Genomic DNA, 25,311 nt, shown 5'->3' on the forward strand with positions numbered 1-25,311 from the left:
CACCAGCCTCCAGGCAGACACCAGCCCCCAGACTGACACAGGCCCCAGGCCTCAGGCAGACACGGGCCCCGGCCCCCAGGCAGACACCAGCCCCCAGGCAGATACCGGCCCCGGGCCTCAGCCAGGCACTGGCCCGGCCCCCAGCCAGACACCGGCCCACAGCCTGATGCTGGCCCCCAGCCAGGCACCGAGCCTCAGCCAGGCACCAGCCCAGGCCTCAGCCAGACACCAGCCCACAGCCTGACGCCAGCCCCCAGCCAGGCACCGGGCCTCAGCCAGGCACCGGCCCGGGCCTCAGCCAGACACCGGCCCACAGCCTGACGCCAGCCCCCAGCCAGGCACCGGGCCTCAGCCAGGCACCGGCCCGGGCCTCAGCCAGACACCGGCCCACAGCCTGACGCCAGCCCCCAGCCAGGCACCGGCCCGGGCCTCAGCCAGACAATGGTCCCCAGCTAGGCACCTGCCCCCAGCTAGGCACCGAGCCCCAGCCAGGCACCGGGCCTCAGCCATCTCACCTCTTCTGCTGCAGCCGCCAGGTTCCTGAGGAAGGGAACGGAGGGCCCTGCGATCCTGCTTCACCACCACCACAACTCCCTGCTGCTGGAGCATCGGCTTCCTGAAGGACCCTTCCTCCTGTGACCCTCGCTCCACCGCCCCCTAGGTAAGATACCGTACCTATGCAGACTATAAGACGGACCCCCATCTCATTAAAATATATTTTTTTCCTATATTACACCCCAAAATTTGGGGTGCCTCTTATGGTCCGATGCGCCTTATAGTCCGAAAAATACGGAAGTACATTAGTAGCTTCTCGAATACCAAAATTAAATATAAAGTGACAGTTTTATTGTCAGTCTTTGAGAAGATAATTAAGTACTCCCAACAAAATGTTATCCTCTTAATATATTATCATCATATTACGTATATTGGACTGTGTACTTAATTGCTCATTTTGCCTTTCTAGACAACTAATTCTTCTCTTTTCCATTAGGTCTATGACATTGCGTGATTAAAAACTTACTAGCTGAATCCTTCTAAGCTCTATGTAGAAACAGGAGGTCTCTTTTCCCAGCATGAGTCATGTGTCACTGCAAAAGTCCCTGGCAGTGCGAGGAGCGGAGCAGCTGGGTTGAAGAGGGGATTGATAAATGAAGCGAAAAGAGACTTCCTGTTTCTACATAAAACAGAAAAAAGCAAAGAATTAGCTGGGTAGAAAGGCAAAATGAGCAATTGTAAGTACACAGGGCTATATAATATGATGACTGCAATATATTAAGAGGTTAAAAACTTTGATGTGAGTGCTTCTTTAAGAGTGACAACAAATTCTTGTTATCACTTTATCTTGAATATCTGCCACAACTCAATACAGAAATGCCAATATCTCTCTAAGCAAACAAACACAATTACCAAGCTTTGGTTAGTACTTTAAGTACTTATTTTTCCTTTTCTCTACCATTTTCACAGCCTATGCCTCCTCTGCTTTTCAAAAAAGTTATAATTTTACAGAACACATTTTGTGACTGAGGACTGCTATGTGTCCTATCCTAATTTCAATAGTCTGTGTGTTTAAAGTTCAAATTCCATCAGATATATTTTTTAAACGTTTAGTTCTGCTAACACTGGTAACTCTAGCTATACTAGCAAAACCCTAATATACCAAACAGAGGCAAGCATAGAATTTATGGTGCCCCACGCGAAAAGTCCTAATGCTTCCCTCCCTCCCTGAAAAAAATAAAATTGACGTATTAGGCGGGGTCAGGGCACATAGGCATAGTCACAGAAGGACATATCTTCGAACTTTTAAAGACACAGAGATGGATATGTATTGTGGCACTTACAAAGCAATTTTGCCCCCATGGAAGCCCGCTAGAGTAATTACCCGCTACTAAAACACTTACATGGCCCCCATGAAGTATAATGCCAAAAAAAGCTCCCCAAACACAGTATGATAGCCACACAGTGAATTCCTCCATAGTCCCTTTGACACGCACAGAATGATACCGAGACAATGTCCCCAACACAGTGATGTCCCCAAAGTTCCTCCACACAATTATGAGGCCACCACAGTCCCACAACACAATATTATATCCAACCCAGTCCAACAACACAGTATGATGACCCTACAGTCTCACCACAGTATGATGGCCCCCACAGTCTTACAACACAATATGATGGCCCCCACTGTAACACAACACAATATGATGGACCCCACACAGCTCTCCACACAGTCTGATTGCCTCTACACACAGTTTGATCATACCCAAAGTCCTCCCACATACAGTTGATGGCATCCAGAGCTCCCCACACTTTATGATAGCACCCACCACATATACCCCACACATAGAATGACAGCCTGATTGATAAAAAAAAAGAAAACGACTCACCTCATACTGTTCCCCCGCTGCTCTGGTGTTTTCAGAGGGCATTGAGAAGCTTCACACAGTGGGCGCGATGTAGTGACGTCATCACGCCAGCAGTGCTGAGGCTCATAGCTCAGACACACAGGGAAAATAGGGAAAAGAGCTTATAGCTCCCAGCTCTATCTTTGTTTTCAATTGTATCTTCATCCAGGATGCAGTTACCGTTGAAAGTGTGATGCCGGACAGGGAAAGCCCAGGGCTGGCATTGCCCAGGGTCCCCCCAACTGACGGGCTCCATAAAGGCCACGTGTTCTGACGCTATTAGCAGTACACCCATGATACCAAACATATGGAAATTTATTTTTAGCTTATTACATTTTTATATCACTTCTGATAGGGTTCCTTAATGTAAGAAAAGAATAAACGTTGATTTACACTATTTACCGTGGAAAAACCAGATGTTCCCAACAGAATCTTCCAAAGCAGCGTCCACAGACTCAGGGATCCCTTTCCAGTGTCGTGAAGCTAAAGCTGGATATCCACTCTGGAGCTTTCCCCCTCTTAGGCGCCAGACATATCCAGATCGAAAGAAGAACAGCTCTCCCCGGATTGTGGATACCGCATCAAAATCTGTTGTACAGGCATCTGGCTAAAATAAAATTGCATACACTGATATGACTACCAAGTTAATTTTTTTTCTTTTCTTTTTTTAAAGTGTATAGGCAAGTTGTATCGGTGTTTATGTTCTCCCCGTGTTTGTGTGAGTTTCCTCCGGGTTCTCCGGTTTCCTCCCACACTTCAAAGGTCCATATATATTTGGACAGAGACAACATTTTTCTAATTTTGGTTCTAGACATTACCACAATGAGTTTTAAACAAAACAATTCAGATGCAGTTGAAGTTCAGACTTTCAGCTTTCATTTGAGGGTATCCACATTAATATTGGATGAAGGGTTTAGGAGCTCCAGCTCCTTAACATGTGCCACCCTGTTTTTAAAGGGACCAAAAGTAATTGGCCAGATTAAATAATTGTAAATAAAATGTTAATTTCTTGTACTTGGTTGAAAACCCTTTGTTGGCAATGACTGCCTGAAGTCTTGAACTCATGGAAATCACCAGACGCTGTGTTTCCTCCTTTTTGATGCTCTGCCAGGCCTTCACTGCAGTGGTTTTCAGTTGCTGTTTGTTTGTGGGCCTTTCTGTCTGAAGTTTAGTCTTTAACAAGTGAAATGCCTGCTCAATTGGGTTGAGATCAGGTGACTGACTTGGCCATGCAAGAATATTCCACTTCTTTGCTTTAATAAACTCCTGGGTTGCTTTAGCTTTATGTTTTGGGTCATTGTCCATCTGTAGTATGAAACGACGACCAATCAGTTTGTCTGCATTTGGCTGGATCTGAGCACACAGTATGGCTCTGAATACATCAGAATTAATTCGGCTGCTTCTGTCCTGTGTCACATCATCAATAAACACTAGTGACCCAGTGTCACTGGCAGCCATGCATGCCCAAGCCATCACACTGCCTCCGCCGTGTTTTACAGATGATGTGGTATGCTTTGGATCATGAACTGTACCACGCCTTCGCCATACTTTTCTCTTTCCATCATTCTGGTAGAGGTTGATGTTGGTTTCATCTGTCCAAACAATGTTCTTCCAGAACTGTGCTGGCTTTTTTAGATGTTTTTTTAGCAAAGTCAAGTGTAGCCTTTTTATTCATGATGCTTATGAGTGGCTTGCACCGTGCAGTGAACCCTCTGTATTTACTCTCATGCAGTCTTCTCTTTATGGTAGATTAGGATATTGATACGCCTACCTCCTGGAGAGTGTTGTTCACTTGGTTGGCTGTTGTGAAGGGGTTTCTCTTCACCATGGAGATTATTCTGCCATCATCCACCACTGTTGTCTTCCGTGGGCGCCCAGGTCTTTTTGCATTGATGAGTTCACCAGTGCTTTCTTTCTTTCTCAGGATGTACCAAACTGTAGATTTTGCCACTCCTAATATTGTAGCAATTTCTCGGATGGGTTATTTCTGTTTTTGCAGCTTAAGGATGGCTTGTTTCACCTGCATGGAGAGCTCCTTTGACCGCATGTTTACTTCACAGCAAAACCTTCCAAATGCAAGCACCACACCTCAAATCAACTCCAGGCCTTTTATCTGTTTAATTGAGAATGACATAACGAAGGGATTGCCCACACCTTTCCATGAAATAGCCTTGGAGTCAATTGTCCAATTACTTTTGGTCTCTTTAAAAACAGGGTGGCACATGTTAAGGAGCTGAAACTCCTAAACCCTTCATCCAATTTTAATGTGGATACCCTCAAATGAAAGCTGAAAGTCTGAACTTCAACTGCATCTGAATTGTTTTGTTTAAAATTCATTGTGGCAATGCCTAGAACCAAAATTAGAAAAATGTTGTCTCTGTCCAAATATATATGGACCTAACTGTACTGACAGAGGATGTAGATTGTGAGCCTCAATGGGGACAGTGATGATGACGTCTATAAAGTGTGGAATATATTGCCGCAATATAAGAAAGCAAAATAAATAATAAAAAGTGTGTATTAGGATATAATCCCATATGAAGGCTCTATCACATGAATACGTGACAGATTTGGCCCTGCATCATGTTTTGTGTTTTCAATGCACAACACAGATGTCGACAGAGCCATAAATGAGAAACTACAATTACAATTCCCTAGTATACTTTCAGTATGGAATGTCAACCATCGGACAAATTTTATCTAAATAGATTAAACATTCCTAAAAATCTGTACTTTTTTACTATATCACAGCAAAGGTAATGTAATCACTGCACAGGTATGTAAAGAACATGATCATTACAGAATGGTAAAAGATGGACATTGGCTTTAAATCTAAACATTTGCTTAGACAATGTACAGTACAGACCAAAAGTTTGGACACACCTTCTTATATAAAGATTTTTCTGTATTTTCATGACTATGAAAATTGTACATTCACACTGAAGGCATCAAAACTATGAATTGACACATGTGGAATTATATACGTAACAAAAAAGTGTGAAACAACTGAAAATATGTCTTATATTCTAGGTTCTTCAAAGTAGCCACCTTTTGCTTTGATGACTGCTTTGCACACTCTTGGCATTCTCTTGATGAGCTTCAAGAGGTAGTCACCGGAAATGGTCTTCCACCAATCTTGAAGGAGTTCCCAGAAATGCTTAGCACTTGTTGGCCCTTTTGCCTTCACTCTGCGGTCCAGCTCACCCCAAACCATCTCGATTGGGTTCAGGTCTGGTGACTGTGGAGGCTAGGTCATCTGGCGTAGCACCCCATCACTCTCTGTCTTGGTAAACTAGCCCTTACACAGCCTGGAGGTGTGTTTGGGGTCATTGTCCTGTTGAAAAATAAATGATGGTCCAACAAAACGCAAACCGGATGGAATAGCATACCGCTGCAAGATGCTGTGGTAGCCATGCTGGTTTAGTATGCCTTCAATTTTGAATAAATCCCCAACAGTGTCACCAGCAAAGCACCTCCACACCATCACACCTCCTCCTCCATGCTTCACGGTGGGAACCAGGCATGTAGAGTCCATCCGTTCACCTTTTCTGCGCCGCACAAAGACACGGTGGTTGGAACCAAAGATCTGAAATTTGGACTCATCAGACCAAAGCACAGATTTCCACTGGTCTAATGTCCATTCCTTGTGTTCTTTAGCCCAAACAAGTCTCTTCTGCTTGTTGCCTGTCCTTAGCAGTGGTTTCCTAGCAGCTATTTTACCATGAAGGCCTGCTGCACAAAGTCTCCTCTTAACAGTTGTTGTAGAGATGTGTCTGCTTCTAGAACTCTGTGTGGCATTCATCTGAGCTGCTGTTAACCTGCAATTTCTGAGGCTGGTGACTCGGATAAACTTATCCTCAGAAGCAGAGGTGACTCTTGGTCTTCCTTTCCTGGGGCGGTCCTCATGTGAGCCAGTTTCTTTGTAGCGCTTGATGGTTTTTGCAACTGCACTTGGGGACAGTTTTCCCAATTTTTCTCACTGACTGACCTTCATTTCTTAAAGTAATGATGGCCACTCGTTTTTCTTTACTTAGCTGCTTTTTTCTTGCCATAATACAAATTCTAAAAGTCTATTCAGTAGGACTATCAGCTGTGTATCCACCAGACTTCTGCACAACACAACTGATGGTCCCAACCCCATTTATAAGGCAAGAAATCCCACTTATTAAACCTGACAGGGCACAACTGTGAAGTGAAAACCATTTCCGGTGACTACCTCTTGAAGCTCATCAAGAGAATGCCAAGAGTGTGCAAAGCAGTCATCAAAGCAAAAGGTGGCTACTTTGAAGAACCTAAAATATAAGACATATTTTCAGTTGTTTCACACTTTTTTGTTAAGTATATAATTCCACATGTGTTAATTCATAGTTTTGATGCCTTCAGTGTGAATGTACAATTTTCATAGTCATGAAATACAGAAAAATCTTTAAATGAGAAGGTGTGTCCAAACTTTTGGTCTGTGCTGTATCTAGGTAATGAGTGAATGATTTTTGAAAAAGAGGGTCAAAATAAGACAACCCATTTTCACTTTTCAGTAGGGGAACATAATTTCCATAGGCAGACGTCATTATGAAACAAACCTCAGAATAAGGGATCTCATTGCTCTCAGGCTCAAGCTGACGGCTTTCTGGCTTTACGGTTGGAGCTACGGTTGGAGCTACGGTTGGAGTTTGTGGCGTACCATACAGGTATTGGATTCCCTGTTTATCGTCCGTGCTAAGGCTGAGTGGATAGCGAAAGGTATAGAATGGAGACATCAAAGACTTGGAGACTGAGGAATGTTGTAAACCCAGCACATGGCCAAACTCATGAGCAGCTACTTGTAAAAGGTCGGTTCCTGCAATGGATGAAAGTGAATGTGTATTTGTATAAATGCTAACAGTATAATCAGCTGCAGGGGCTTCAATAGGAAAGAGAGATATATGTATAGATGCATTATAAAGGCATGTATTCGTTTATTGATGGTCAGTACCTACCTAAATTGTTCCCAATGGTCCAAGCTTCATCGTAATCAAAGTGTACATCCCCTTCACGATGTGTTTTCGGGAAAAAAGCATGAGCAAGGATGCCTCCAGGGCCATCAAATGGCAAGTTGTCTCCATGCCAATACCTGTATGTATAACCATTTAATTCAACAGGTTACTGCAATGCTTCCTGTGCTGAGCAGACTCTGTATATATGATGTGAAGATGTGCTTCTACCTGTCCATTCACTCATCGTTTAGAGTAGACTAGGCCCAGCGCCAGGCTCTTTACTGTACTACAGAGGGGATATTCCTGAAAAATCAAGTCATCATCTATCCATAAAATTTATGACATCTACTAGATTGTTGGGGTCTGACCACTGAGACCCCCAAAGATCACCAGAATGGAGGGCTTCCACCCTCGGTTACAATATAGCAACAGTTGTACATGGGCGGATCCTCTCCATTTATTCTCTATGGGACAACATTTGGCTATCTCTAGCAATCCCATAGAGAAATAAATGTAGCTGCACTGCATTTGCTCAACTGCTGCTCCATTCAAATGGGTGACAGGGTGACAGGAGCCCCCTTTTCTGGCGATCAGTGGGGGTATCATTGCTTGGACCCTCACTGATGTAGTAGATAACATCTGTCTTCTTGCCGTGTGTCTCTGCTCACACATACCCTGTGCAATCAGCTCTTCCAGTATCCGACCATGTCTTACTTTAAAATTGTCAATTTATTATAAATTCTCACGGGGAACAACAGAGGAACAGAACAATGTGACCTTCTAAAAAAACATGATCTAGGATTGCTACTTCAGGGGAAAACAAGTATTTACAAAAAAAAAGACGTGGAAGAAGAAGAAAAAGTGGTAACACCCATTTTAAAGCTTGAGCGCTACAGTGTATTTGCTGTTTTGCTGGTCAGGCATATTAGTACATGTGGATGCAGAATTAGTACCCATAGCAATGCTGCAAGTATGAGAAGAACCAGAGATAAAATGCTCTGGGTAAAACACTTTCTTTACAAGACCTGACAGTTATATTTATAAATGAGTAGACTTAAGGCTTTCATCCCAGGAGGTGATTCTGGCAATCTGCCAAGCAGAGAAAATATTAGTGAAGTACCCCGACCGGAATGTCTCTGCTTGGTAAAATTTTAATTATGAGAATGGAGATATAAGTTTACTGCTGTGAGAAACTTGAAGCAGTTACAGCAGTTCATTCATTTATTCGAAGAAATGGTAAAATCTTATATTTCATTGTTTTATATTTTTATAAACTTATTGTACTTTGAATTTTTTATGGGGGTCACAATATTGATAGCATTAATATTAGATGTCTGACACCTCCACCGACCGGCTGTTTGAAGGAGCCCCATCGCTTACGTGAGAGCTGCAGCCTCTTCTCTGTACACTGCTCTGTACAACTGATTGTAAGTGGGTGCCGAGCTGCGCATTCACATATCATGGGTGTAGAAAGCTGCACCCCCACTGTTCTTATATTGATGTCCTATGCTAAGGCTAGGCGAACAATATTCTGACCTCGAAAAGCCCATTTATTGTGTTGTCAGGAACTTTTCATCATGTTATCACCCCCTATCTCCATCCCTATCTTACCAGTAGAGAAGATCTGTGCTCTTCAACTGCCATATTTAGAAGAGTCTATTGTGCCATACACATCACATGACCTACAGTACTTCTGCCCTCCACTCCTAGCTCATGTCACTTACCTTGTGAAATCAATATTGATGTCAGCCCGTCCTTCATGCACCTCAGTGAATGTTAAAGGAGTCACCTCGCTCCATACTCTAAGTGCTTCAGCAAGAGTCTTTCTCACCTTTACCTTGCTGAGTTGCCATGGAAAACGAATAAGCCTAAAACGCAGTGAGACAATGTTAAAAATTGAGACTACTATCAATATTGAGATTTTTCTTTTACTGCTTAAATGTACTTGAGAGGAGAACAAATCTGTGATAAAACTGCACGTGTAACTTCCAAATTGGAATGCCAATAGTGAAATTTGCAGAAAAATCAAGAATATATTCCTTAATGGGGTTTTTCGATCTTAGGCTATAAGTCGGCAGTTGTTCTATGTGACTGCAGACTTGTGGATCTTCACCGCGCGCACACTGCGTACTGTGAGGATTCTCCGATGCTGATAGAGGGCGGACATGTGACTGCAAGTGTGCAATTTGCCTACTTCCGGCCACATTCTGACTAGAAGTGTCCAGCCACGCTCAATTTACTTGCATTGAGCGAGGTTGTGCACGTCTAGTCGGCACGTGACCACATGTATGCAAATTACATACTTGAAATCATGCGCCCGCCACACCTGGTGCTGGAGAATCCTCATAGCGCGCACACATAAAGTGACTGCAGACTTGTAGCTGGACATCCCAGTCAAGAGCATGCTAGGGATGAAGCTATACAGCATGTCTTCTACAAGATATTGCCAATTTTATTGCAGCATTTAGTTTAGACCTCATACATGGATGCTGTTTGACTGCTCCCTATTTGGCTGCACCGGGTACAGTCAGTCATCGGGTTATGAACAAGATAGGTTCTGTAGCTTTGTTCTGAAATTTAATTTGTATGTAAGTTGGAACAGGTACAGTGCTGGCAAATGGCAAAATAAAGAATAAAAAACAACCTAATACTCACTTTATTGCTCAACTCTTCGGCCGCTCCGCTGCTCGCTGCCTGCCATCTGGTCCTCTTCTTTCCGCTATTGTGTACCTTTTTACTATAGACCGGGACTTGTGGCCACATCTAGGCCTCAGAGGTCACTTTGTGTCATAAGGCCACGGCATTGTAACATCAAGACCTTCGCCGCAACGTTATGACATACAGTGACCTCTGGGGCTTGAACATGGCCAAAGGTCCTGGACTATAGTGAAGAGGTCAGAGATGCGGCGTGCAATGGCAGAAAGAAGAAGACTGCACGGCAAGCAACGAGCAGCAGGGTGGTCGGAGAGCTGAGCGATGAGGTATTAGTTTTTTTTTTACATCTTACGTTCGTAACTTTTTTACATCTTACGTTCGTAACTACGAGTCGTATGTAACTTGGATGTTCGTAACTCAACGACTGCCTGTATTAGAAAAGGGGACCTATTTGAAGGAGGTTAACATGAAGTGGCAATGGACCTTCTCTGTGAAGTAGTATGAATATACTGTATTAGTAATGCTATATTCACATCTTATTTGGAGGCTCTGTTCTACATTCTAACATATTTGATGAGAAAGATAGCAAGTCATTCAACTATATTTTTTCTCCTTAAAACAGCAGACACATCGGCAGAAAATGATGGACCCACTTTGTAAGTCAACAAAATTTTTCTACTGCTACCAGTGGGTAGCCTTTGCATGATATTTCCCCCACCTGGTTTGTGTTAATGAGGATACCACATCACAAATGAGAACAGAGCTTAACCTGTCACCAGGTTTTTGCCACCTAATCCAAGAGCAGCATAATGTAGAGACAGAGACCCTGATTACAGCAATGTGTCACTTACTGGTCTACTTAGTGTATTTTCTATAAAATCGCTGTTTTATCAGCAGGAGAATATCAGCAGTAAACCTGCTTCCAGGTAGTCCTCCATATTCATGACCTCTATATAATCCTGCCCACACCACTGATTGGCAGCTTTCTGTGTACACTGTGCATAGGCAGAAAGCTGCCAATCAGTGGTGAGGGTGAGGTTATAAACAGCTCAACGTTCGGCGAACCGGTGGATCTGCAGCAGATAAAACAGTGATTTTATAAAAACTGCAGCCAGCAGTCCAGTAAGTGACACATCCCTGGAATCAGGGTCTCTGCCCCTACATTATGATGCTCTCAGATAGCGAAAATCTGGTAATATATTCTCTTTAAAGGGATTACCTGCTATATGTTTTTAACTTGACAGGAAAAAGAAAAAAAGAAGAAAGGTTAAAACAGGAAATATGATTTCAGCTCCAGTGCTTCCATTCTTTCTGCCGCAATGGAAGCGATAAAGTCATGACCCTTAGTGATCTGACCACTAAGACCTCTGATTGGCTGCAGTGTCGGCTACCTGGTGATCAGGATGTCATTGTTTCCAGTCTGGCAGAGGCTGTCGAAGCAGCAACTCTGACTTGGATTCCAGGGGTGAGTATGTCTTATTTTGTTATTTCTCCAGGCTGGCTTGGTTTAAAAAGAGACCGGAGAACCCCTTTAACTCAATGCTCCCTGTCCAATCTGCTAAAAAGTTTTGAGAACAACCATGGCAAGCTCTCAGCAAAAAGAAGTACTACAGTATGCGTACGAACCGGTGTTTAGCATCTGGATAAAAACAGAAATGTCCTCATCAACTATGCCTGTCAGCAGTCCCGCAAACAAAACTTGTAACGGGCGATGTTTTGAAAATGTACATAATATTGATTTTGGGTCAATAATGAGTAAGCACAGAAAGCAGGGCAGCTAGGGCTTAAAATGTCCTATAATTTGGGACTGAAATATTGCGCAGTATACATTAACTCATACCAATTGGAGTGATTGCCGTGGTCAACAATGACAATTTTTGTGTGCACAAATTTTTACACGTAAGGCACACGGAGTATTAGAATTGCATAGGAGTTTTCATCAAATGGTAGCTTAAAGCTTGATTTACATAAGCCGAATACTCCAGGAAATCTGTGTACCGTCATTCATAGTCTTTTTATATTTTCTTGTCTCAATTAGATGATAGGGTTATGTCTAAACCATACACTGCTTTTTTACCTTCCTTGCTTCCACTCCTCGCTTTTTACATTAGGTTTAAACCCGTGAATGACAATTTTTGCCACTGCTGCTACTTCTTCCTGTCCATCAATATATACACTAGTTATTACACCATGCGCCATATTCCCAAAAAATAAAGCAGTGCTCTTACTTGTATGTGAGGTTTGTCTTGTCCCATCGTCCTCCAGAGAGCACAAACCGCTTTTGTCTATTGCGGGCATTTGAAGAGTCTGCGGGGACAGGGATATCTGGTACTCCACAGCGAGGAGGGTTCCAAGAATTATGAGGTCTGAGAATTCCCTTTGTATGAGGTTGTCGCGTCCATAACCGTGACTTCAAGGAGGGATTATCCTGCTCCTGTAGATAAAAGAGGTTGAGTTCTTCCTTTCAAGTAGACATTATAATAATTTGTCCTCTTTGTTGCCTGATTTTGGACATTGAATTAATTCCATCTTCTACCACCTCCTATTTACAAAAAAAGGAGAAAGGTTGTACTTGAAGTCCATGGGTATATTATGGGTATCTTATATAACTCATACATCTTTATTGATATATGCGCAGGGCATCATTGTCCCCTCACAAAAAAAGTTTCCAAAGCCTATTATATTATGGTCGCTCTTACTAGTGTACCCCAAATTTGTAGTAATTTGAAAAATATCCATATAAGAGAAGATATTTTTTTATGCAAAGCTAAAATTAGTAGAAACTGAATTCAAACAATATAATTTTTATTGTCTCTCTTAAGTTTAACTCTAAGATTTTAGACTGGCATTTCTCCAAAGTGTTCAGATTTACCATGTGTAAAGACTGCACATAAAGGAGAGACTGAATAATACAGGGTAACCTTTCCAAAGACCAAAAGACCACCTTTTTGAGAAGACCATCCCTTATCTTGACCTGATTTCCTGTGACAGACCTTTAGCTCCATCATATACTATGCATACTGGACATCTTCCTTAAGAGAACCACCATTCTAGAAGACCATAATTCAATGCTATTTTGGGTGGTCCTCTTCAAAAAACTTTCACTATAATTTTACACAGTAGTAATAAAATCATTACTGGACTCTGTAAAAGTTTAGGATTACATAATGCATTCTCCTTAATGGGTTGCATTTCACTGCAACACACAACAAAAACTTGGATAGGACTAGAGATGAGCAATTCTGGTGGCACTGCCTTGGTCCAGCGTTCAGTCTGGTGCTACGCGGCAGCCGGTTGTCACTACTGTGATCAGCATTCTTGATCCAGTATTTTTGGCACTACTGGCGCTTACCAGGCTCCATGGTGTCAAGTCACACATAATTACTAGTCCTCATGCAATTTTATAACATGCATCACACCGAGACTCATGATGTTGAAGAGCCTAGTAATCTGCAGAAGAATCCAGGATGCCGGCCTGAGAATGCTGGGTGTAGAAGTGAAGACTGGCTGCCACAAAAGACTAGGCATTGGACTAGGGCAGCACGCATCAAATTGCTCATACCTACAAAACATCTATTGTAAATGATTGGAGGGTAATGTGGCTCACACAAGGTCACAATCCAGCTGGATCACTGTAATGTTCCATGGAGAAATTTACTTATTTATGTTACTCGCTTATATATTTGCAGCATGAGTCGCTCAGTGATTAGCATGGTACCCCTTCCGCGTTGGGGTCCTGGGTTCAAATCCTTCCAAGGACAACATCGGCAAGGAGTTTGTATGTTCTCTACATTCCCTATGAGTATGTCTTTGGAGTGTGGGAGGAAACCGGGTTCTCCGATTTCCTCTCATTCTCCAAAGACATGCTCATAGGGATTCTAGATTGTGAGCCCCAATGGGGACAGTGATGATGTCTGTAAAGCGCTGTGGAGTTAATGGCGCTATATATAAGTGAGTAAAATAAATAAATAATTCCATTATGCTTCTATTTAGGCACAGTGACTGATTTTGTAGTGAAGATATTACATACAGTATATTTAGCGGTACCTGTGCCGTTCCACTTACGTTATATAAAGGATATCCTGTTGGAAACCAGATGACTATTAAATGGGGCCCACTTACTTATAAGTAAAATATCATAGCAATCTTACAGTGACTGGTGGGTAATGGGTTGGTAGTCTATAGATGAGTTTGGGGCCCTTATTTGAAGCCTTACCACTTCTATGGCAGCCCTGCTGTGGGATATATGGTCAGAACCAAAGATCCTGGCAGGGTGGTAGGTGACATGCAGTTACATTGTAGCCTTACATTAGGCCTCTGATTATATTTACCAGCTTTTGCTGACATGTATGAGGGCCATGCATGTATAGCGCACAAAGTTCCCCGACTCTGTGAATGAAGAAACCTCCCAAATACGGTAGCTAATTTTGGGAGTTTTCAGGTGATTCGATGGACCTCAGAGATTTGCAATCTCATCTTTTTCTGGGAGCCTGCGGGACATTCTGGGAGAGTCTGCAAATATGGCCTTAAAATGCTGCTTTACATATAGAACAGAAAAATATGTCGCTTTATGTCATAAGTGTAGACCAGTTTTCTGTGTTTTTTAAAACCTAAAACAAGAACATTATACACTGAAAAATGTAAAAAAAAAACCATGTTACTATATTTTATTTATGGACGACATTGGTGGAAGCAAAAGCTTTAGGCAAGAAAATATATTCATGCAGGATTTTATTTTTACGGAACAATAACAAGAAATTGTACATGTCATCTAAAGAAGACGACCTGTAATGACCTATAATGCTTTTAACTGCACCCCTCAGGCCTCTTTATTAGTATGTCCTCCTCTGAACATTTTCATCTTTTCTAACCATAATATTTAGAGATACTATTTGAAATACTTACAGTCTAAAAACAGACAAGAGGCTCAAAATACCAAAGCAGCGGCAGCTAGATATTTACAAAAATGACTTTTAGGAGAAAAAGCCTAGAAGTGTCTTTGCACTGACTATATATTTTTTTTCTCTATTTTTTCCATTTAAATTGGTTCAGTTTAAGGCTAAAGCTAAACGGAGATACATACCATGCGATTGCATGACGCTTGTTAATGCACTTTTATACCCATTTGAAGTAGAAGATAAAAAATATGCATTTTATTGAAAGGTTGCAAGTATCTGTGATGTCTGGATATTATCATAATTGTTGTATGTCTTAGGAGATAATAAAAATTTTAAGTAACAATTTTCTTGACATTTGTCATGAATCTCATGACCATAAAACAAGTGAACTCCAGGTTAAAGGGGTTTACTGCAACAAAGATATTGATGACGTATGCTTAGAATTGGTCATCATCACCCAACACCCACATGATCAGCTGTGACGGACTCTGACAGTGGCTGTACATAGTGTACGGACACGGCACTCACATAGTGATCAGTGGCCGCTCCTGCAAATCAGCTCTTTCAACTGAATTGGATCTGATCTGCTATACTGGGAATGGTTAGATAGACGTGTGATGGAGCGGTGCTGTTCGGTTTACATCTGGCCGCTGATCAGTGGAAGTACCGGGTATCGGACCCTCACTGTTCTGATATTGATGACCCATGGTAAGGGCGCAGTCAGACAGCCGTATAAATCCAACCGAGATCGGAACGCAGTTGCCGGAGGCTTTCCCGACCCAAGAGTGACAGCTGCATAGAAATTTATGAAGCGGTTATGCTTGGGTCAGGAGAAATGACGCCGGCCAGTCTGTGCACGTCGTTCCGATCTCGCTCTGATTTATACAGCCGTCTGCGCACTTAAGATAGGTCATCAATAACTTTGTAGTGGAAAACCCTTTTATTACTTAAAGCAGAATATAGAAATTAGAAGTCAATATACAACTTGGCCACATACATATTACTATGGTCTGAAGAATTAAAAATTCATATCTATTTATTATGAGATTACTGCAAAATGGCTTTACAGTTACGAAAAATGTAATGTGTTTATTTTGTTTAAAATATACTTTTATGTCTTATTAACTTATAATGTATTCTTCCCCGAAAAAAAATAAAGATGTGCAAGATATTCTTTAAAAGGATTGTCCGGTCTTCTGATAAAAGTTTGCAGGCCCTCCATGTGACTGCGGACTTCTGAATCCTGACAGTGCACGCACTGCGTACTGTCAGGGTTCTCTGGTGTCGCCAACGATGACAGGGTGATCACATGACTGCCAGTATGCGATTTGCATGCATGTGGTTACGTGCCAACTAGATGTGCTCGGCCTCACTCCATACAAGTGAATTGAGTGAGGCCAAACACGTCTAGTAGGATTGTGGCCGGAAGTACAAATCGCATACTTGTGGTCACATGACCACTTGCTTTCACCGGAGAACCCTGACAGTGTGTGGTGCATACGCTGTAAGGATTCAGAAGTCTGCAGTCACACAGAGTGACTGCAGACTTCCTTCATGAGACCGGACAACCCCTTTTTAAGGCTAGACATACTTTTGTATTTGATGTTCATATTAGAGCAGTTATTTTTAGTTATACATGTCAGTACCTGTGTAGTCCAGCTAAAGACAAGAATGAGGAGAATACCCATGAGAATTACCTTTAGGCCTCTGAAAAGTCATACAGTAATTTAGGCTTTAGATCATGTAACTGTGGCTTCCCATAGTCATTTATATATGTATAGAATTGTAGTGATTTAAGGGTCCCTTCACTGGATTTTTTTTAATTTAAACTGAGAAACTCCTTTGATTGCCACTGTTCTACTGATACTGGAACATTTCTGTGCCCCACTGATCCAAAGTTTCGCCCCTTGTAATAAAGATGCAACTTTTCCTCTGAAACAATTGGCATATACAGCAAAGTTTCTCTGTGGGCGTTTGCTTTTTCCCGCTATGAGAGACGTTTTCAGCTATATGCTCAGTTGGATGAAGGTTGCATTTGTATCTTTGGAATGGAGAAGCACAGAAAATAAAAGGAAAACTGTTTCAGAATCGTCTCATGTTCATTAATGGTTAAAATTGCAAAGTGCGCTTTTAAAACAAGCAAATTTGCAATCTAATCCTGCAGTCTATCAAAGTGGCTGGTTTCCTAGGCAAGGATCATGCATACTTGCTATACAGCTTGCAAGTGCCTCTGTGAAGCGGTCTGGATCGCTGGGTCCGGCCAGCTTCAGTGTCCTAGCGCTTCTCCCATGCTGCTTAGGCAAAGCTGCGTCTGCTGACAGCAGGATCGGACAAAGTGCAGTTCAGACCTGCGACCTGACACATCACCCTCTGTCAAGCAGGAGGCAGAGGAGCAGCGCACACCACTTTAAATAATTTTTGACCACTGAAGTAATTTGCCTTAAAAATATTGGCCATACCAGAACCTTTTACTGTATACATTGTATATACACGTGTTTTGGAGCTTTCATTGGAAATCACACCTTGCCTCGATATCCACCCAAACTAACCCTTAGACCAGGGTCACACGACTGTAGATGTTCTCATCCGAGAGAATTGGGTCAATTATGCTAATGATACTATAAAAAAAACTTTGATCAGAGTCTCTGTCAGCATAGTGTGATCAGATTCTCTTGGATGAAAGAATTGGAACACACTGTGAGGAGAAGATGGAGAACAAAACTTCTCCATCTTCTTCATTGTGTGAGACTGCACTCAGATGTCATCTAAGTGCTGTCCGATGTTTTACAAGCACCCATTAACTTGAATGGTTGAATGGGTGAGTGCGATCCAATTTCAAAGGGACAGATTTTGTCAGTGAAAAAAATCGGTCATCTGCACTACCCCCATTGAATAACAATGGTCCAGGTGCTAAAACAAAATCCATAGCACTCATCCGATGTATACAGCGGTGTGAGCGAGCCCTTAAACTTACTATGGTATTGAATGTAATTGACAATATAGCCAAACAGTGACCATAAACCGGTGTAGACTCTGGTAATTCGATGCCCAGGTATCAAAAACAGATCTGCCTGTGTAATATGAGCAACTTTAGCTGCCCTATTACTCGTTTTGTTTCTTCACCGGAAGGCAAACACATTTCTGTATGGATATTGCCAGTTGTGAATGAATGGTCTTGTCACGCTTGGCTTTCCATCTTATTCTCTGGGGTTTACAGCTCGACTATGGTAAACAGTCTGTATTTGTATTATTTGACCTGAAGGCTTTAATTTTGCCTCAGGATTCAGACCATTAAACACTTTAAGCTCTTGACTAACCGTCTCCCTCTTCTTTGACATCACCACTTATCAGTGTCTGAAGATATCTGTGACTCAAATTCAAAGTCACCTGGAGACAGGTAAGGGCTAATTAACCTTCCATATACAAAAGCGAGACAGGATGAATAACAGACTGTCCTCTGAGCTCCTTAGAGTCCTTGGGTCACATAAATCATTGTGTGCAACAGAGATCACAGTATCCTTCAGCTCACCCGAATAAGGAGCTGTCTCTGTTCTCCAGTCAAGCCATCCGCACAAGCCTATTGCCTTAGAGAAGGTGGATAAAAGGCTATCTTCTACAGGAATGGGCAATACTAAAGTCCCAAGTGTCTAATGCTTGTTTATCCCAAGAGAAGGCTTAGTCCTATAATAGCGTCATGTGCATATAAACCCTAATATACATGGTCGGTTTTACACTACTGGTTATCTAGAGTTCTATCTGCTGAGATATTACATACATTTCTGTACCATTGATGTAGATTGTTTGTAATATTCTAAAACAGAGAGATTCTAGTAAGTCCTAAAATATAGGACCTTTGCCTGAAAAAAAAAATACTATTGTTCTTAAAGGTCACAGAAATAATATTGTGATACATATTCCTCCATTTTGGATAATCTTGTCCAGTCCAGAAACACATTTGTTAATAGCATTCATCTGTGGAGGAGAGGCAGTTTTTTATAATTTTAGCCCATAGGTTGAATCATACAAGTCTAAGTATCATATACAAGAACATGTAGCGATGTTTGATGCAATCTATCAATAACACTTGTGTCAGATATTGCTATGTGCAAATGGTCATTTATGCAAAAATATACTGAGACACTGGATTCAAATCTGACCAAGGGGCAACATATTCTCTATGGGTGCTGCCTTATACTCTATGGGGGCTTCATTATACTCTATGGGGGGCTGCAGTATACTCTATGGGGGCTGCATTATACTCTATGGGGGGCTGCAGTATACTCTATGGGGGCTGCATTATTCTCTATGGGGGCTTCATTATACTCTATGGGGGGCTGCATTATACTCTATGGGGGGGCTGCGTTATACTCTATGGGGGGGCATTATACTCAATAGGTAGGGGCTGCATTATACTCTATAGGGGCTGCATTATACTCTATGGGGGTTGCATTATGCTCTATGGGGGGCTGCATTATACTCTATGGGGGCTTCATTATACTCTATGGGGGGCTGCATTATACTCTATGGGGGGGCTGCGATATACTCTATGGGGGGGCATTATAATCAATAGGTAGGGGCTGCATTATACTCTATGGGGGGCTGCATTATACTCTATGGGGGGGCATTATACTCAATGGGTAGGGGCTGCATTATACTCTATGGGGGCTGCATTATACTCTATGGGGGCTGCATTATACTCTATGAGGGGGGTTGCATTATACTCTGTGGGGGGGTTGCATTATACTCTACGAGGTGCTGCATTACACTCTATGGGGTGGGTGCATTATACTGTATTGAGAACTATGGGGAATGCATTATACTATGTGAAGGACTATGGGGGTCATTATACCATGGGGAGTGCATTGTACTATATGGAGGACTATGAAGGGTGTGTTATGCAATATGGAGGACTATGGGATGCAATATGCTATATTTAGGACTATCTGGTGTGCATTATACTATAGGGAGAATATGGGCTGTGTATTATACAATATGGAGGACTATAGGGAGTGCATTATACTGTATGGAGGACTATGGGTGTGCATTATATTCTATAGAGGACTATGGGGTGTACATTATACTATATGGTGAACTATGGGGCACATTATACTATATGGAGGACTATGGAGTGTGCATTATACAATATGGAGGACTATGGGGAGTGCATTATACAATATGGAGGACTATGGGGAGTGCATTATACAATATGGAGGACTATGGGGAGTGCATTATACAATATGGAGGACTATGGGGAGTGCATTATACAATATGGAGGACTATGGGGAGTGCATTATACAATATGGAGGACTATGGGGTGCATTATACTATGTGGACGACTATGGGGTGTATTACCTTAAACAAGCAAAATGCTGCCTATTCATCAAGTGATTGGATTGTTTATGCCGGAACAAAAATAATTGTTCTCAGCAGCACATCACCCGGTGAAAACTACAGATATGCTGCTGATAACATGATACTGTATGGGGACAGATTGATCTATTAGGGATTGTTCTGTCCCCATCATTGTTCCTCAGCCCGTGTAAAGAGGCCAATAAACAAGCGTCGAACGACTTCAATATTTTCGATCATGATCGTTTAGCGGCCTGAACTCAGTGCATGTAAATACAACCGAAATGTTTTTGTGTGATGGTGCAGTATGTTAGCACTTGGGGTCCCAATTAAAACTTTTGACCAGGGTCCCACTTTGTCTAAAACCGGCCCTGGCCGGAAGTATGCAAATAGTTGTGGTCACTTGACTGTCCACTTTCGGCATCGGAAAATCCTTACAGCACGCAGTACACGTGATCTGAGGATTCACAAGTCTGCAGTCACATAGAATGACTGCAGACTTGTAGCTTACAACTGGACAAACCCTTTAAAGAGGATCTGTCACCAGGTGAAAAGTGGTCAGTTTTTGCTCTTATTTTATTTATTCTACTCCCCTTAGTATTCCATTTTTTTAAATCCACCATACGGTTCCACAGATATTTGCCTTTTTATTTAGTGCTAACATTAATGATCTTTAAAAGGGAGAATTGCTTACAGGATATTTATGCAGAGTAGCCTAAAGATGCCCCCAGAGAATCCTGTGAGCTATGCCCCATTAGTAACAACCATACACATTAGCATTAAATGCAAAAGTCTTATATCTCTTAAACTGTAGAGTGGATTTAAAACAAATACAAGAAAATATAAAAAACTGGAATACTCAGGGGACCAGCAGGAATATAATAAAAGCAAAAACTGGCCAATTCTGAACTGGTGACAGGTCCTAATTAAAGAGAAAACAAAACCTAAAAATGAATTTAATATTAATGGATAAATATGCAATTTAAAGAAAAAAAAAAACACAACTTTTCTAAAATACTTCAATTACATTTTTTTTTCTTGTATCAAATGACATTTTGTGTGAGTCTCCAGCATGCACATGGGTATTCTCAAACGGGATGTCCCCAGAGTGCCGCAGCTGCTGTCACCACCCCGAGAGGGATTTCATCAGGAATGTCCTTTTTTACGGGCTGGGCAACTAGTCGTTGCTACAGTGAGCATGCGCTGGTTGTCAATTCCGATGAATGCTCAATATGCGCTCCCTGTTTGCTATTTACTTTCAATGTGCACTGACAGTGCGCTTCCCTGCTCTTTATAAAGGCGCTCGCTTACTGGCTCATGACTTGTCTTTATGAGTGAAAGCAGAGTGCACAGTCAGTGCACATTGAAAGTAACAGAGCAGTGTGCAGGGAGAGCATACTGAGCATGTGTCAGAATTGACAACCAGCACATGCTCAGTATACCAAAGACTAGCCCAGCCCCTAAAAAGGACATCCCTGAAGATGTCTCGTTCAGGGTGAAGATGTAGCTAAGGCAGTGACTGCAGCCCCAGCTCCCCGATGACGCCCTGTTTGCAAATCCTCAGTGTATACTGGAGACTCAAGCAACACGTGATCAGAAGTAAGAAAAAAAATCACAGATAGGAAGTTAGAGTAGAAAGGGAATGGTAGGGAATTTTTAATTGAAGAACATTGAAAAAGTGCTTAGTTTTTTGGGGTCAAATAGTTAGAAAGTATTGTTAAATTCACTTTTAGGTTTCAAATGACCCCATTAAGGCAGCTTTATATGGGAAAAAAATATGCAAAGTACCTCATATAACATTAGCTTCCAGAGACAGGAACATGGATTACACAGACTTATGTCAGACTGCCATTTGCCTGGTTACATTATATCAATTACAATCATCTATAAATAATGTTTTTTCTAAATTGGCTGATTGTTTTATTTACAAATGTAGATGTCGACAAATTGTTTAGAAATGTCTGGTTACATACTGTATGAATGCCAAGAGTATCACAGGCTGGATAGGCCAAGTTATGTGCATACTGATGGCCAGCTGCAGTGAAAGCAGGTGTTATTTGCAAACACTACATAAGTGCTAAGGATATTTCAGAAACGCCATAACAGTTAGTTATTGCCATTTCCAGCACAGATGTTTCTTATTTTAGGCTATGTGCGCACGTTCAGGAATTGCTTGCGGAAAATCCACAGCGTTTCTACACCTCCTTGGCAGGAAAAACGCTGCGGATTTTCCATGCGTTTTCCATGCATTTTTGATGCGTTTTTGCCTGTGAATTTGCATGTGTTTTTTCCATTGCATTGCATAGGCAAAAACGCATGCAGAAACGCACAAACAATGGACATGCTGCATTTTTTTCCGCACATGAAATCCGCTCAGCAAAATTCCTGATTATGTGCACAGAACTTGCAAAATGTCATAGGAAGTCATGGGATAAGGTATGCAATGCATTTTTGGCCCATTTCCGCGCCGAAAAACCGCACCAAAAATGCACTGTGTGCACATAGCCTTAGATCTATCTTGTTTGTGAGATAGGATTTAAAGGAACTCTCCTGGAAAAACTTGTACATTATGTTTGCCCAGTACACTGCAAGAGCAACTGAGCATGACACAAGGATTCTATATGGTACTTCTCAAAATCAATTTTTTTTAAATAGTCACCATATCTCTGTCTGTTCTTGCTAACATTTAGTGAGTTAGTGAGAGGGCTAGTAAGGCACGTTTACCGTTTAAAATGGATCAATCACTAGATTTCACAATACAATCTGCATATGTTATTAAATAGATCTCTTAGACCTGATAAGGATAGAGCACTTACATTAAAAATCTATGACAAAATGGTTGTGCAAGCCTTTTTTGAAGGTTTTCCTTCCTGACATTTAAATTAGCATTTTATAAGTCCAGACTCATTACATGCTCATCTTAGTATCAGGATTATACAGTCATTCTGATGTAAATTCTCAAAGAAAGTACATTAGCCTCATTAGCCATACGAGATCTATTTAGTAATGTATGCAGTTTGTATTTTGTTACGCACCTGCCCCGGTCCATTCGATTTTCTTGTGCTCCACATTGGGCTTTGCAAGTAGGTGTGCTCCCATATGTTGTATTTCCTAGGCCTATATGAGGCCTCCGAAGACACACACCTGTGTCATAGTAATGTATTAAGACTGTCTAGTAACTCTTTTAGTTAGTCTGTGCACAGTTCCAGTCCACAGGCTCCAGAAAGTCTCCTGGTCGCCTGTGGTTCCCAGTCCCTGAGTTACTTATCTGTGCCTTCCAGTAACCCTGCTGTCTGTCAGTGGTCTTCAGAACTTAACCTGTTTGTTTGCGGCTTCCAGTAACTCTACTGTCAGTGGTCGTCAGGACTTCACTTGTCTGTGACTTCCAATATTCTGCTGCCTGTCAGTGGTCTTCAGGACTTAACCTCTCTGTCTGTGGGTTACAGTAATCCTGCTGCCTGTCAGTGGTCTTCCGGACTTCACCTGTTTGTCTGTGGCCTCCAGTAACCCTGCTAACTGTCAGTGGTCTCCAAGACTCCTTTTAGACTTTCAGTTTGCCTCTACGTGTCTGCTTGCAGCTTCTTGGATGTCTCTTGTCCTCTTGCGGCTATCAGGATCCCTTTAAGACTTTTTAGTTTGACTCAATTCAAACTGATAAAGATGTTCAATTCACTGACAACAGGACTCAATCTAACACCTGGGTTTATGACTCACTACATGAAGTCAATGCACACCTCCACCAGATGGTCTCTAAATAATTAAGCATTCCCACAGACATCTCTTGGACTTATCATTAGGAGGCATCACCCCCTCCTCCTCATGAACAAATATCATACTGTAACCTCTCTTAAATGTTGTGCCCCTTGTCTTATGAATTCATTTGAAATTTTGCCTGACGAAGGAGCCTCGGTGCTCTGAAAGATTGCACATATATTTTCTTATGGTTAGCCAATAAAGGTATCACTCCAAGAATACTTTTCTAATTTTTGGGCATAAAAGTATTTACATAGTTTGCCTCCAGTAACTCTGATATCTGTTTCCTGCATGCAACAATCTCCTGTTGCACCAACGCTTGTGGCCCGTGTGCCCACCAGGATTTTGGGTTTAGAGGATCCACCTTACCTAGTGTGCCCGCTTTCTGTAAAAAGTTTCCAGATAATATTGCAGATAGTGCACAAACAAATCAAAGAAGCCCAACTCTTGTAATCTAAAATTGTGTAAGCCAGCAAAAGTCTGCATTCCTGGTAATTGAGAGTGAATGGGTTAATACCAGCAATCCTGGTGGTCGAGGGCACTAAGGGGGTTAATTAATGATCTTCCTGATCACTGAGGCAGGAGCCAGGGAGTCTGACAGGCACAGGTTCTCCCAGAGCAAGTGGAGTTTTTAAGCTGCACAACCACAGCTTAGCAGGAACAATAGTCTATTGCCTTGCCTACTTTAATTAATCAGGTTTGGGTGTGTGCTCTATGGCGTGGGTTAAGAAATTATTTTTCTAAAGAACTAATTTTTCTAAACTGCTGTTTCATCAAGGCTTTGGTTTAGTTTTTAATTTACATGAAATCCTTTGGTAAACTCCAACTTTTCAACCTTCTTAAAGAGTAAAGAAGTAATAAGCAAAGTCCTTAGTGACTCCCATATGGTGCCATAGTGTTATGCAATTCCAGAAATATTTATGTCATGGAGTGTACAGATAAACAGTGAATACATTAACTGGAGAGAACCGTATATTTACTGGACAGAGTGTCTAGTTAGTGCCTTAAATTCTATAATACAAACATCTCTGTGCACATAGACCAAATAACGCACACATAGTGCCACATGATGCCCAATTAAAGCCATACTGTACCCACATGGTGCCATAGAGTGCCAAGGGCTCCAAATTGTCCATACTTTGTTCTAATACATGCACATAGTGCAGTACTGTGCCCACATGGTGCTCTACTTGGTTTGTACATAATCTAAAAGTGCCCACATATTGAAAAACTGTTTCCAAATAGTTCCATACTTTGCCTCAAAAACAGTGACTATTTATC

The 25,311-nt window shown here is 41.8% G+C and overlaps 1 protein-coding gene across 1 annotated transcript in view; it reads right to left on the minus strand.

Moving 5' to 3' along the window:
* The window catches only part of MMP11 (matrix metallopeptidase 11), a 41,638-nt gene that overhangs the window by 11,990 nt on the left and 4,337 nt on the right, over positions 1 to 25,311 (minus strand). The window contains exons 2-6 of the mRNA XM_073674663.1: positions 12,259 to 12,464; positions 9,100 to 9,243; positions 7,379 to 7,512; positions 6,983 to 7,239; positions 2,805 to 3,009 (exon numbers count right to left, since the gene is read on the minus strand). Coding sequence (XP_073530764.1) covers positions 2,805 to 3,009; positions 6,983 to 7,239; positions 7,379 to 7,512; positions 9,100 to 9,243; positions 12,259 to 12,464 — 946 coding nt within the window. The remainder of the gene's footprint in view (positions 1 to 2,804; positions 3,010 to 6,982; positions 7,240 to 7,378; positions 7,513 to 9,099; positions 9,244 to 12,258; positions 12,465 to 25,311) is intronic.

The sequence above is a fragment of the Phyllobates terribilis genome, unplaced genomic scaffold, assembly GCF_046119375.1.
Source record: "Phyllobates terribilis strain yellow unplaced genomic scaffold, ASM4611937v1 Scaffold_1__5_contigs__length_1240528914, whole genome shotgun sequence".
Classification (NCBI taxonomy): Eukaryota; Metazoa; Chordata; class Amphibia; order Anura; family Dendrobatidae; genus Phyllobates; species Phyllobates terribilis.